Here is a 15,086-nt window from a genome sequence, read left to right as displayed (position 1 = left end):
ATGAATGAACACACAAATATTCTGGAAAAGTGATGATGCTATTGAGTAGGAAAAATCATAACTTTTCTTGGGACTTGGCAATTTCAAAAGTGATCAGGATTGCAAATGACATAGAATCTAAATACTTAAATTGTCAATTAAATACATGCTAGGAGAAAGAATAAAAATGGTAAGCAGGTAGGAGACCAGAGGCAGCCAGGCAGAGAAGAGATTCAGCTAATGCATTCTAAGGAAGCAGTAGGCTTTAAAGTAAACAAGGAACACTCTGATTGCCAGCCTTATTTTTTCCTTAAAAAAAGGTATTTCTGATACCTCCTGATATTTTTGAAAACTCTTTTCCCTCTGAAAACCATCATCAAAATCATCAACAACATTCAATCAAGGATCCCATTCAGGAGAGGAGAGGGAAGCATAATGTGAGCTCACACACTCACACTCTTCACATTTTCTCACCTTTTCATGTCAGTCTGTTTCCCTTCAGTGCCCCATGAGGCACCCACCACAGAAAGTAAAATGTGAATAGTACCTCCCCGAGAGGTGCAATATGGCAGCCCTGAAAAGAGCACAGCAAACCACATGTAGTAGCACCAAATCTCTGACTGTCTAGACTTCTTTGGGGGGGGGAAGACTCTTCCATTAGAAAGCATCCTGACAAGACAATAAGAAAATGTTAGTGCTACCTACAGTCAAGTAACCACTGTCCTTTCAGCGGTGTTCCCTGGACGCTCTGTTGTTACGACACACAATTCCCCTACCACCTGCCTCCTCCTGTATCAAAGAAGACCGTCTGCTAGGTCATTTCATGAGAAATGTAGCCTCCGCTGAGCTCTTGAGAGCTGGGAATGTGAAAAAGATATTTGCTATTAGCCAAAAAAACAAGACTGTATTGTACAGGATGAAGCCTTCCAATGACGTCACTGAAGCTTCTGTGGTCAATAATAATGACCCCCATTAGGGTCATTAAAATGTCATGGGGAATATTGGCACACTACCAGTGGGAATGGGGGAATATATTCTCATAGAATGGAGTGAGTCTAGTACCACGTTGAGGTAGAGATGGAGGCACCTGACGGCATTTCAATTTTAAGATTAGATTACACCAGTGTCTGTGATAAAGAGAATTTCATGACCATTCTCACTCACACTAGACCCTCCACTCTCAAAATTTGTTACCAACCTCTACCTCTAGGTGGCAGCAACTTTCTTCCATTCTCAACACAGTTGCCTTTGGCCTTTGTTTCTTAACTCCAATAAAATTCCCTACTTCCTTCTCCCAAATAAATACTTCAAGACCTGTGCAGTTTGGGGAAGATCACTGTAAGTCACGTTCACTCTCAGAAATCAGTCCATTCTTGCAGTTAAGCTACAGGTGCTTCAAAGAGTACAAAATAATTCAGATCTAAAGTGAAAAATAATAGAAAGGTTTTTTCTTTCTTTCTCAGTACCTGTACACAGTAAACTCGAAGAAAAACAGTTTCTTTTTCTTTACAGATCTCTGAGGGAAAAAGGCAGTGAGGAGAGGTATATAACAACAGATGGAATTGGAGATGTTTCTATTTTACAATAACATTAATTTAACCCTATGGGTGAAATAAATCACTGCTTTTCTACAGGATATAACCTGATGTGTCCATTTACAAAGGTGTTTCAAATACATTATAGGATGGAAGGGAAGATTATTTCATTATTACACAAAATTGAGAATATACAGAGATATCCTTCTGGTTTAACTGGCCTTAGAAACAGAAGTAAAGTGACTGCATCTATGTCCTAAAAATCTACCATCTCTGCTCAGATATAACATATGGCCCTTCTAGAACACATATTTATACAATGTATCAAAACTCAGTCCTACTCAAATCTACCCCCTGCTCAGGATTCTAAATTGTTAGTTAAGAAAGACACAAAAGATTTGAAGTAAATTACAGCCCCATTTGAGTCTATAATAAACACCGGGTATTGAAAAGAATGGCCTAGTTGGTAGTAAAAGATTCCTTTGACGTAAAGTTTTGAAATTTGATTGTAGACTAACATGGCTTCAGATGTATTTTCTTTCAAGATGATACTATGCAGAGTGTTATCTCTTTTGCACCCTTCACATGACCTAATTTGAATAGTCTGGGTCAGACACCATTCATTCATTTAACAGAAAATAGAAGCATAGAAATGATAAAGACTAATTGAGTACATGTGACAGACTTATACTAGAACCCAATCTTGTAAACAAAACCTTTATGCATTTCACAGGAGGTTCCTCTGCTTTCTATTTAATATGTGTTATCACAATAACTATAAGTGTTTGGCTTTAAATGCAGCATTTAAAAATCTATGATGTGAAGTAGGACTCCTGGGGAAATGAAGGATTTGAGATTAGGATCAAAAACTGTCAGTTTTGAGGAGAATGGGGTCTATTTTGGCTAAACAGACTTCCTATGCTGTTACCAAGAATACGTGAGAGAAGACACATATTTTAGTTACTAAAGATAGAGCACCTTCAGCATCCAAAATATAGTGAGAAATTATGGCTTCAAAGTAATAACATTAAAGCACATAATTCTAGAAAAGTACCTACCTTCAATGACAGCTTCCAGTTCACTGAATAGTAGGGCAAATTGATGGTTGTGCCAGTTTGAATGTATTATGTCCCCCCAAACACCATGATCTTTGATGCAATCTTATGTGGGCAGACCTATTAGTGTTGATTACACTGGAATTCTTTGAGTGCTTCCACGGAGATGGGGCCCACTCAACTGTAGGTGACAACTCTGATTAGATAATTTCCATGGAGGTGTGGTCCCGTCCATTCAGCATGGGCCTTGATTAGTTCACTGGAGCCCTATAAAAGCTCAGACAGAAGGAGTGAGCTTGCTACAGCCAAGAAGGACACTTTGAAGAACACACAGGAGCTGAGTGACATTTTGAAGAGGAGCTGCAGCTAAGAGAGGACAAAACGCCCCAAGACCAACTGAGAGTGACATTTTGGAGAAAAGCTGAAGCCTAGAGAAGAACGTCCTGGGAGAAAGCCATTCTGAAACCAGAACCCAGGAGCAGACGCCAGCCACGTGCCTTCCCAGCTAACAGAGGTTTTCCAGATGCCATTGGCCATCCTCCAGTGAAGGTACCTGATTGCTGACGTGTAAAAAATATCCAATTTTAAGACACTTCATGGCCTTAAGACTGTAACTGTGTAACTGTGTAACCAAATAAACCCCCTTTTATAAAAGCCAATCCATTTCTGGTGTTTTGCAAAAAGGCAGCATTAGCAAACAGGAACAATGGTGCTAGCATTAAGATTAGTGGCAGCTCGTTTTAGTCTACCTGGCGCCTTCCCCGTCATTTGTTACACCAACATCTTCTTTTCTTTTGGGGAAACAAGCCCTCCTCATTACGGGCAGCATAGTAGGACTGCTCACCAAGGCATCCTCCCTTCCTTGGCAAAGGGCTGGGCACCTGGCAAAGGCTGGGATGGATGGTACTCTGACTTCCTGTATGTGAATTTGAGCAACACACACAAAGGAGCTGGAGAGACTCCCTCTGGCCCTGTGCTGGAGAGGCTGCTTGTTAAACCCTGCTCCCTGGGCCCTGGGTGCTGCTCCCGTTCCCGGGCTCCTAAGACCCAGTGCCTCCACTTTCCCTTGATTCTGTGATCCACCACACGCCCTTGGAATAAATTACCTTTGCTTAAGCGGCCAGAGTCGGTCTGTTTCCATTACTTCCAACAAAAGAATCCCACCTGATAAAGGAGACTAAACGCAATGAACATTTAGACAGAAATAACGGCCACAAGTAAACAGGATTCCTGGCAGGGTCCTTGGCCCTCCTGTTACTAGTTCTGGGCTCCTGGGGGGCTGTGACCAAAACCTGTGTGGTACTGGGTTGGTTTGAACTTTTAAATAAATACACCACACATTATCTACTACTTTTTTAAAACTGACTAAAAGAAATACATTAATTTTGAGAATACTGGTCCTACCTTAGGTAACCTACTGATACAGGAAAAATGTAATAAATATCCAATTTTAAGGAAATTACTAAGAAATTTTATGAAAATCTGGTGAACTGAAAAAAATATATAGTAAGGTGAGAATATACTTGATATTAAGATTGCTAGTTTCTTGTCCGTGTTTATAAAGAGAAATCTCCCTGACTAGAAAGAGGACATCGTAAGTATGACTGATTAATAATAAACCAAAACAAAACTGTGGGCACACTTAGTATTCTTGCAGGGAATTCCCTTAAAATGAATTATTCTGAACAATATTCCTAGTATACTTGCAAACAATATTAAGATTTTTGATTGGGTCCAAATTTATTCACTATTCTTTCAAATATACATTACAAGATGGCTGTGGTTTAAAATTGATCGCCAACTTTTTAGTCCAAAATATATTCAGTGAAAAAAAGAGAGAATATGGCTTCTCTCCATATATAAGATCTTCATTTAAATTTGATATGTTAATTATAACATGACTTGTATTGTTACAGAAATATATTTTTCAATATTGGGACAGAGTGCTTTTCTGCATTTGTTCAATAACACCATTAATCCAGAGAAACTACTTTCTGCATGCCTCACATGTTTTGGGGGTTGTTTGAAAAAATGGAAGAAGACACATTTAATGATTCTCCATATCCCCTTACTCTTCACATTTCTTTATAAGACAACCATTATTTTAAAGTTCTAACCTGACAAGTTTAGAGAGGGGATTGCAATGAAGAATGACCTACATTACATAATTAAAAACCTTATAAAAAGCTACAGTTTAAGTAGCTTTCCCATAGTAAACCATTATGCCCAACAAACCAATCTAAAAAATAGCACGTGTGAAAAATATGCTACAAATCACAAAATTACTAAGGAAGTATTTTGAAAAGTGAGTCAGTATCTTTTCAGACATGCTGAAATTAGTTACTACAACTCAGATATTTTATTACATGATAGTGCCACATCTGGCTACTGTGCTGGAAGATGCTGAGAATCAACAGAGAATATACTGACATGTCTCACAGATTCATATATCAGATTTTCAGCAAGGAACTAATACAGATCTAAGCAGCAAGTTGGTAAAAACAAAATGCTCATGGACTTGTAACAGAAAAATGTCTTATAGAAGTGGTGACCTTTACAGCTCAGTATGATCTTATAGTCCTAATTCTCCTATAATTATGGAAATAATTGCAGAAAATAACCTACTTTGATTTTTCTCCCAAATCATCTTAACTGTAACTGAAGCAATACACAGACAAAATTAGTTGATACTTATAGGACTGTGAAGCACTTTTATCGTGGAGGTTTCTTGCTGAAATTTAGGATAATTAATAAAGAATTTAAGAAAATTAGTCTGAAGTTCTACAATAAGGTCAATTTGAAAGATTGTATACCAGCTTAAATTATATATAATTGTAACCAAGCTAAATTTGAGGAGGTGGCTGAAGTAATGAAATAAGTTAAAAGCAGTCACTACATTACAACATAAAAAAAAAAAGATTTGAATTTGGACGTATTTAAAATACATTAATACACTGGAGGCACACTTCTTTTCATTGGAATTCAGTATGCATCCGGAGAACGTGTAAACTGGTCCGTGATTAAAACTACGGCCCATTTTCTGAATCTCGTTACCAAACATTAGAGAGAACATGTTTCAAAACAAAACTTAAAGGCAACTTCTTGTTACCTTTTTTTTCCCAAGCTATATGCTTTAATCACATGTATGGATTTAAAAATTTGTGGAAGTCAGGCATTCTGGGAACTGAAGTTTCACACAAAAAAAGCACACACACAGTATCATAATTTCAAGTGACACACTCTGATAATTAGAACAATATAATCAATATCATCTCCAGATAATGAGTGTGCAAGGATGTGCATGGTGATGAGTGAACATTTTGGCAGGGAGAAACTCTAAACTTTAGCATTTCTCTTGCTCTACACAAAGGCAGGTCTCTGCAGGTATTGAGGACTACTGGACAAGTGTCCTGGGTTTATGACCAGCTCTGACATGTACCATTTTTTGTCTGTGGGCCTTCATTTCTACAACTCTAAAATGAAGAATTTTAACTAAACTTAAAGATCCTTTAATATCCTTTAGGGCTCTGAAATTGATGACTACTCCATTTGGAAATGCTCTGTTCCTCCTTAAATGCTCAGTCCAGGTTTGTCCTACATCAACTTTCTGATAGTTTCCAATAGCAACAACTTCAGTGCCTTCGTCTCCTAAAGCAAAATGTTTAAGCAAGAAGGAATGTTCTTATTTTTATGACAAAACTCTATACTGGCTGTATCCCCCAAAAATATTTCATGCATTCATAGCTAACATTTGCATATAAATATATTAAGCTTATTTTGGCACTATATATCCAACAATAAAACATCAAAGTGGGAAAAGGCTCTTCCATGCCCTCCACAAAAATTTGTACAACAAAAAATTTTCACATCCCAATGTGAAATGTGATTCACATAAGAATACATCATAATTTAAACAGATGCTATTAAAACTGAATCTTTTGCTTTTATGCAGCTACCTACAATCTCAGGCATATCGGTAAGAAATAAATCACAACTGTGACTGGTGGTGGCAGCAACCAATTGGTTGGAGAAATTATTCTATTTTACTGATGACACTTTCTATTAATAATGCTTTATTTTGTATGCTATCATATAAATAGTCCATAAAGTCTCTGTTACACAACACTCACTATCACTGTTTATAATAGCCCTAAACAGATGTTTTGGGTTCACAGCACAACTGCTACCACTACTATCAACAACAGCAACAACATATGCTCAAGTCCTTCCAAACCTGAGGATGGTGCAGGGTAGACGGAGGAGTGGAGAGGAGAGGCGAGAAAAAAACGTGAAAAGCTGAAGATAACCATACACTACTATGTATGTTTTCAGAATTCTCACACTGATTCTGGAAATTTTTGAAGTTTTAAATCAACTCCAGTGCTCAGTTCATAAATAATCTTCACCAAACCCCTCCCTGCTCCACCTCCCCCAGGACTACAAATACACTGTTTCCAGTGTTCCTCTGTGTTGCTGACAGGGCAGTACAGGAATGAGACACAGACACAATGTTAAGAATTAAGGGAGCAGGGGGCCCACTGCATCTCGTGCTAAGTGGACGATAATGCACTTGTGCTCCAGCTATTCATTTCAGAAGATAAGAGAGTATATGCTAATTGTCCTAAGGCACGGGATAGCCTACCAGATACCTATGTTTACATCCTGTTGCATATCAGAAGGAACAATCTAGGTTTAGGACAATGGTAAACGTCGTCATCGTCACAAGACACATATCTTTACAAGGCATGCCTGCATAGCGTTCCATGCAGGCCTGCGGCTTAGCATTCCAAGCCACCACCCCAGATATGGCACAGGCAACATGGAAGACTAGGTTTCCCAGTCAAGAAGATGACTTGGAAAGAGCCACTCTGTGGATTTGATACCAGAATTTAACAGCTTCAAGCAGAAAGCACTGTAAAGAACAAAGGTCTGACTTCATATTCAAGTCTCTAATATGGTATTTTCCCTTAAATGGAGCCAAGTATTTTTTCGTGTGCTATAGATGCAAGAAGGAGGTTCTCTAGGAAGGTTTATATAGGTATTGGACAAAGGAAGGTGTCCTCTGCTTAGGGCCAATGATGAAGGAAGGAGGGAAGATATGATGAAGGAAAGAAAAAATAAAATTTGCAGAACTGCAAAGGTAACATGAATTCTCAAATCTGCAAATCTTACTACAGTGTGGCAGCAGTGAGGAAGAGGCATTTAAATGGTTAGAGTTCATGTCTGTCTTGGATTACTACCTGTGATGGTTAATTTCATGTGTCAACATGGCTGGGTTATGGGGTTCAGTTGTCTGGTCAAACACTGGTTTAGTTGTTCCATGGAGATGTTTGGTAGGTGGGATTAGCATCTATAATAGTTGACTTAAAGGAAAAGAGATTACCCTGGATAACGTGGGTGGGCTTCATCCAATCAGTTGGAGATCTTAAGAGGGAGAACTGAGGGTTCCAGGAATCATAAGGAATTCTGCTTCAAGACTACCCCTTCCACTCCTTCTTGAATTCCTAAGGAATTTGGATGCAAGACTTCAACATCAATCTTAGAGGAATTTCCAGCCCCTGGCCTACCCTACGGAATTGGGATTTGCCAACCCCTATAAATGCATGAACCAATTCCTTATAACAAACATACATGTGTGCACACACACACACATCCATCTGGTTCAATTTCTCTGGAGAACCTTGAGTGATAAACTATCTTTAAAAATACACTACCTTTAAAAATAAAATGAGCCATACAATGACCTGATGTTCTCTACTGGGTTGCTAATATATCCTGTAAGAAGTTCTGTTTGCCATTCTTTAATCCCTGGGAGTTAGCAGATAGTTTACAGCAAACCTGGCTCTGTCACTTGTCACTGGTCCTCTTAAACCCAAGGTGCTCTCATTTACACCCTAAATTTGTGTATTTGTTCCAACATTTTCTTTCCGTATCAGGTTTTGTCTGAATGGAAGACATTGTGTCCACACGTTTCTTCAACTCCAGAGGAGATGCTGCCACATGAGTGAGGCCAGCTGATGCCCCCTCTCATTTTAAACTGATGCAAAGAAAAGCACTACTTAAAAGTTTTAAACCATCTTTACTCAACAATAAAGACTGGTTCGGTAGCTCTACCACAGCCACTGACTTCACAGCCTACCAACTGTCATGCATTTCCTACACATAACTAAATAGTTCAAGCATTTTCATCTTTTACTGAGATCTAATCTCTTGCTTGATGAACAATATTTGTAACTTGTTGGAGCATTTGCTAACCCAGCTTCACAAAATCACTATCCCTAATTCTCATGTATAGTGTTTGTAGATTTAACTCAAGCCAAAGAGCCATGACAGTGTCAAACTTGACATGTTACTAAAATAAATTATTCCAAGCTTCTATTTCAGGGAGAGCAACTATCAGTCTCCTTTCATCTCCACTGCCAGAACGATTACCTGAACTTTCTGAATTTTCAGGGCCTAGTTTCACAAAGAAGTGTTTATGATTTCACTAGATGCAGATGCTGTGTGATTCACTGGGCTTATTTCTAGTCCCGGGTGATTTATTTCCATACACTGGTCTCATAGTATTTACTTAAGGAAGATTCAACTTAGAATACATAATGGAAATTTTAGTTAACTTATGACCAAATAAAGTACACATATTAAATTGATGTATGTTCCTACTATAGATAATTTAAAGTATCTCCATGTCTTTGCATATATGTTTTGGTCTACAAAAAAAGTACTACCTCACACCCGTGCTTCATGATCTACTACTACTTCTATGTCTACTCAAAAACCTTCTCTGGGATGGATTTTCTGACAGTCCCCCAATTTCCTTCCTTTATACTTTCCCTGTTCCCTACATTCCCATACTCAAACTGCTCTTAAATAGTTGATAACTCCTCCCTCTGAACATTATACTAGAAAAATATCTCCTTAGATCATTAATCACACTTCATTATATGTGTTTGCATGACATATATTATAAATTATATGTGTGCGTGATGACATACACATACACATAAATACATCCCCAGAAGACACGAGGTTCCTTGAGGACAGAAACCATGTTTATTTATCTTTGTAATCTAGTGCTCTTTACAGTGCCTAGGAATGTAAATAAATGTTGTAAATAAATAAAAGTTGAATTTTCTCAAGGCAAGTAGCAAAATCCCTTTTTGTTTTTCATGGATCACTTCTCTGGAGCTAAAAGTGGTTTAAACTTACTAACCAAATAATGTGCTATGAATTATGCAGGAACAAATTATTGTTATTCAAATACACCAGAAAGGAAAAGGGAAGAGAAGAAAATCTGTTATACACTTGGTGTTTCACATTAAGCCATTGAGAAACAAGTTTTAAAAACTGGATCTTATGATTGACAATTAATATTCTCTCCATTAGTTTATGTTGTCCACTTGAGCATTTCATATCCTCTACCTGTAATCAAGTCTCTTTAGCACAAGATGCCTAGTACTTAGAGGAATATAAATTCCATGCTGCCAAGGAATGGGCCTGATCTCTCCCTTTCTTTTCATGTAACTACCATCCTCACCACTATTCCCTCAGCTTTCTAGGTTTGACAGCAGACAATATGCTTTGGTGCCTCGCAGAACCCAGGAAGGCTGCCCCAGGTTTTGAGCAGTGTGGAGCAAATGACTGTATGTGCTGGGCTCCATTTCCCCCTCTGTGAAAAAGAAAAGCATAATATTTAACAACAGCACAGAGCTATTGTGAGGGTTAATTAGATTTAATGGCGGAAGGGAGGTGAGCTGATTAGGCACTATTCAAATTCAAAGTATCATTATTTTGTGTCTAAAAATAATCCTGACTTGGGTATAAAATTAATTTGGAAGCTCCATCTCTGGAAATCATATTTCCATACTTAAAAACAAAGCCATAGTTTTTAATCAAAATTCCATTCTAAGCACAATTCAATGAGGAAAAATGAAGTGCATTCTTATTTCTCTCTCCAGTAATGCAGTAGGCAGCCCAAGTTTTTTTCTTTCTTTTATATTTCTTTCTGTTCTATTTTTTTTGTTTGTTTGCAGATACATTATGTATCAAAAGGTTAATGTTTGTGGAATGGAGTAACGTAAACAAATAAGGGTTTTGAACCTACATTTTTTTGTTGTTGTTTCACGTGAAAAATTTGTTAAAATGTCACTTTCAAAGAACCAGTAATCAATATTTTGTGGTCGAAATAGCTTTTCAGGTTGTTTCTGATAAATTCCATTTATATTCCTTGTTTAAGAACTAGAGTAAAAGAAAAAAAAAAATCCCAGGATATTTAAGGCTAGAGTCAGGAACAAAAAATCATCTAAATAGTAATCACTAAATTAATATAATAGTTAAGTTAGCTGAGAAAATCTTCAAAAACTGGGATTGACACCTGAGAAAAATCTGGGTTGCTGCCTAAATCTCACTAAAAAGCCTACAGTAGCTTAAGTAAAAAAGGGGAGTGGACATCCTCTAAGGTGGTGACAAATAGTAGTTGATAATCCTGGGAAATACAGCATATCCGTTGTTGCACTGACAGCTTTTGGTGAGTGAAGAGTTTTGTCTGGAAAGTGACTCTATCGGTGTTTATTCAACATTGACCAAAGGCAAGGGAGGCTGCATACTCAGTGCATTCTCTACAGAAAAGCAGTAATAATTCTCCTGGTTTTAACACAGCCCTATTAAAACTTCCCACGAGACTTTCAAATACTTGTAATTTAGACTGTTTACTTACCAAGCAAACTTCTGATTATTCATTCTAGTTCCCCGGACCCTTGACACTGGGGATGGATGGACCCTGTAGGCAGAAGAAAGTAATCCAGTCATTAAAAAGGCACAGTCCCAAATGCAAATGAAAAGACAAAAAGTTACCTAGTTTTATAAATCAATCTCCTTTAGACTTGTTTAATATAAAACCCAAGAATTTGATCACCTCTTAGTAAATGGATGCAATTAAGTTCCTATGCCTGAAAGCGTCTCTCTTTCCTTCTTTACCCTAAGACAACTTAGATTTGTCACAATCTTCACTGTGAGGACCCCCAGAAGCAGGACCATCAGCTTTTACTGATTCATTCATTCACTCCAACAGAAAGTTACTGAGTACCTAATCGGCCAAGTAAAAAGGAGGGTAAGATATGTAAGGTCTGTCCTGAATGAACTCTCTCTGGTAGCTGCTCCCACTGTGAGAGGGTCAGTGTGAAGGGGGCACAAAGAGAAAGTCTGCGTGTATAACCACCCAGCTAATCTCCAGATTTAAAACCCTAGAAAACAAAATAACTTTGTCCAAATGTACAGGAACAGAATTTGAGGTCATGGGGGTGAAAGGATGGGTGAGTAGCTATTTTGAGCAGCAAGGACTTTTAGAAATGCTACTCTACCGCTGCAGGGCTTTGAGAAAGGCTGAGCTGATTCAAAACTTTAACCAGATAATGGGGAAGCGAAGGACATGTTGTTGTACAAGATTCTAGGGCTGGAGACATCCACTGGAAATCGTTTAAGGCTTCCAGGAACTGCTAGTATCTTCCAATCAGCGGCTAGCTGCTGAACCTATATGCCCTACTTTCTGCTTCCTGGTTGCCAACTTCCCTCTTTGGTTTATTTTCACTAGCATTTGTGTGATCCAGGCAGTCTTTTAGCCTGTGTTATGTTCAGAAAGAAAGAAAACAGGAATTTTAAACCACCCTTAAAGTCAAGTTACAACCAACAGCTCCAAGGTTCACTCAAAGCTCAGTTTTCCATAGCTGTTGAGCAAGTGAAAACCATTTCAAAACAGATAATACAGTTCCAGCTCCTCAGAAGAGCCAACCTCAGCCTTTGTGTAGAGCCAGAGTCAGAGTGCACTTTGCACTCGGAAGGCTTATTTCTTCCAACATCCCTTATTAACATTCTTTTCCTCACAGCGCTTCTCAATGGCTGTTGCAGCTGAGCTGCTCAGCACAGATTTTCTGCTCGGCATGGGGGAGGGGGTGCTAATTATGCAGAAAGATGGAGGGAGGCCAGACAGCCCCTCTGGTGAACTGTCTCATTCAAGTACGGCCCACTTCCTGCTGTTCTGCAGCTACAAGGATCACCTGTTGGTCTTGGCATCTGGCCAGACTGGGCCTAGTGGAAATGACAAACTCAGCTAAAAATGAAAGCCAAATTAGGGAGTGATAGAAAAAACATGCCATAAAAATGCCTAAGAATTAAACAAAAAGTATTTTTTGTATAAGACATTTCATTTTCTTTTTCTTTGTTTGCTTGCTTGCCTTTTCTCTTTCTTGTTTGTAATATAATCCTAAAAATGGACATCTGAGCCTCTAAAAGTTTCTTCCCAGTTAAAGCCTGGACCTAGGGGAAAATGCAGGAAATCCTCCTGAATCTTCCCTACATCCCCACTGGGGTGTCAGAGTTCTAAAACATAAATAAAATTTTGAGTAATCAGTCCCCCAATACTCATGGTTCTTCTTTAAGTAGCTCTATATCCTTTAAATGTCTCCCTCTTTCATTGCCCCCTCCTTAACCCTAGTAGTACAAAGAAACTGTATTTCTATTCATCATGGTAATTCTATGAGGTGAAGTTTGATGCTGGAAGTATTTTCCTAATGCTCTCCCTGGATTCATCAGTGGAGAAAAATGGGACTGTTTAAATGCCTAATTACAACACTCTCTAGGTATTTGTATCTTTTACTATAATTTCATTGACCCATACATCAAATAGTGTAAGTGGACAGTTTCTAAATGGTTCAGCATATTCAAAATAATATACAAAGAATTCCTGAGTGATATTTTATGATCAAATAATTCTAATTTTTCTTAAATAAATTTTAAAAAGGTAAACCAAGAAAGTGTTTCTTTTCTTCCCCAAAATGAGTAAAATGATAACTTGGAACTTACTCCATCAGAGAAAGTAGGCCATAAATAATTGGTTTGCATTTCAGCCACCCCCAAATTTTTATTTCTTCAAAAGGATATGCAGTTTTTTTGCATGTGAGTTCAGTCTTTAAATTGTGAAACTTTTTGCCATCGCCTACTTTCTTTCTACATATAGCTTCCTGTGTTTTTAGCAGCCAGGCAGGTAGCAAAGTCAAAACCCCAGGAGGAGAAACCACTGCCTAATCTGCATGTCATGCATTATTCATGACATCCTGATTTCTGCACCTGCATCTAAGCAGGAAGCTTGTAGGGAATGTTCATTATTCTTCTCTAGTCGCACACAGCTCGATTACTGCTAAGCCACTTTGTTCTGTAACTAAGGGTTTCAGGCCTTAGTACTGACTGCTGGATATGGAAAGTGGGGAAAATCACCATGCTGAAGAAAAAAGGGCAATCTTGGTGGTTGTGCATCAGGTACCGAATGCTCCAATGTGCTCTTCTGAGACTGACAGTTTATTTCAGATGGAAATGATCACATTTGGTGATTTACCTTACAGAGGAAATGAGAAGCTATGGCATTGAGGCCATGCATTCCCAACACTTCTATTTATAGACACTTACTCATCGGAATCAGAGAGCATGTTTATAATTTTACCCAATGCAAGGCTTAATTTAGCTTTCTTGCTAAGCATGTGAGAACTTTTTAGACATCTTAATACAAAAAATGACTCTTCCTCCTTTGGGTACAAGCACCAAAGTACCTGACTCCTGAATTTTTTATTTTAATGACTAGCATCTATAGTTGATGAAGAGGATCTGATTACTGTTTTTCAATGTTTTTGTGAATCTACCTGAAAGTCTTTAACATATCATTATCATCCACATTTTATCTTTGAGAAAAAAGGCTTACAAGAATTAGGTAAATTGTCAGGCTCACACAGCTAGTGAACAGCCAAGTCAGAACTTGCACACAGGTAAGTCTCATCTGTCCTAATCCAGATTACTGCTCAACATTTATATACTCAAATACATTCCCTCCACCTCACCCCAGAGGATGCAATAAGATTAGTTAGTACCAGGGGCTTAAATAAGAGAATCAGCATTTATTTAAGCCCAATTGAACATTCCATAATGTTAGTGGCTACAAAGTGAAAGTGAAAGTTCTGGTTTTCCTGGCTGAAAACTGTCATTGGACTAAATAATGAGCAGGCTGGTGCTCAACAGAAATACAGTCATTGTAATATACTTTGTTCTCCCTTTAAATGCTCATGAAAATTTCTCATTATTAGTGTTGCTATTTTAATACACAATGTAGCACAAATATAAGGTTTACATGGTAGAAATTATCTCTATCCATATCCACCTACTCAACTTCTCATTTTCTCTAGAACTCAATCCAATCCGGTGTGTGTCCCCACCCCTCCAATGAAACCCCATTCTTATCATGGTCACTGATGTCCTCCAGGTTTCAAATCTAACGATTAATGCTCAGTCCTCACCTTTTCTCAAATTCTCAGCAGTAACTGACATAATTGATCACTCCATCCTTGATGTAGCTTCCTTCACTCAGCATCAGTGACATTCTTCTGACATCCCTCTTCTCTTTCTCCTTTACTGAACCTCCTCCTCTCATGTTGAGGTGGCCGAGCAATCACCTTCCTAAGACTCTTGCTATTCCCAT

The 15,086-nt window shown here is 38.2% G+C and overlaps 1 protein-coding gene across 5 annotated transcripts in view; it reads right to left on the bottom strand.

Annotated features, from left to right (window-relative positions):
* The window catches only part of KLF12 (Kruppel like factor 12), a 512,320-nt gene that overhangs the window by 84,659 nt on the left and 412,575 nt on the right, over window positions 1-15,086 (bottom strand). For all 5 annotated transcript variants that reach the window (XM_037799597.1, XM_037799598.1, XM_037799595.1 and 2 more), the window contains one exon: window positions 11,286-11,348. In XM_037799597.1, coding sequence (XP_037655525.1) covers window positions 11,286-11,348 — 63 coding nt within the window. The remainder of the gene's footprint in view (window positions 1-11,285; window positions 11,349-15,086) is intronic.

The sequence above is a fragment of the Choloepus didactylus genome, chromosome 12, assembly GCF_015220235.1.
Source record: "Choloepus didactylus isolate mChoDid1 chromosome 12, mChoDid1.pri, whole genome shotgun sequence".
Classification (NCBI taxonomy): Eukaryota; Metazoa; Chordata; class Mammalia; order Pilosa; family Megalonychidae; genus Choloepus; species Choloepus didactylus.
The sequence above is the reverse complement of the archived record's forward strand: the minus strand, read 5'-3'. Positions and strand labels throughout refer to the sequence as shown.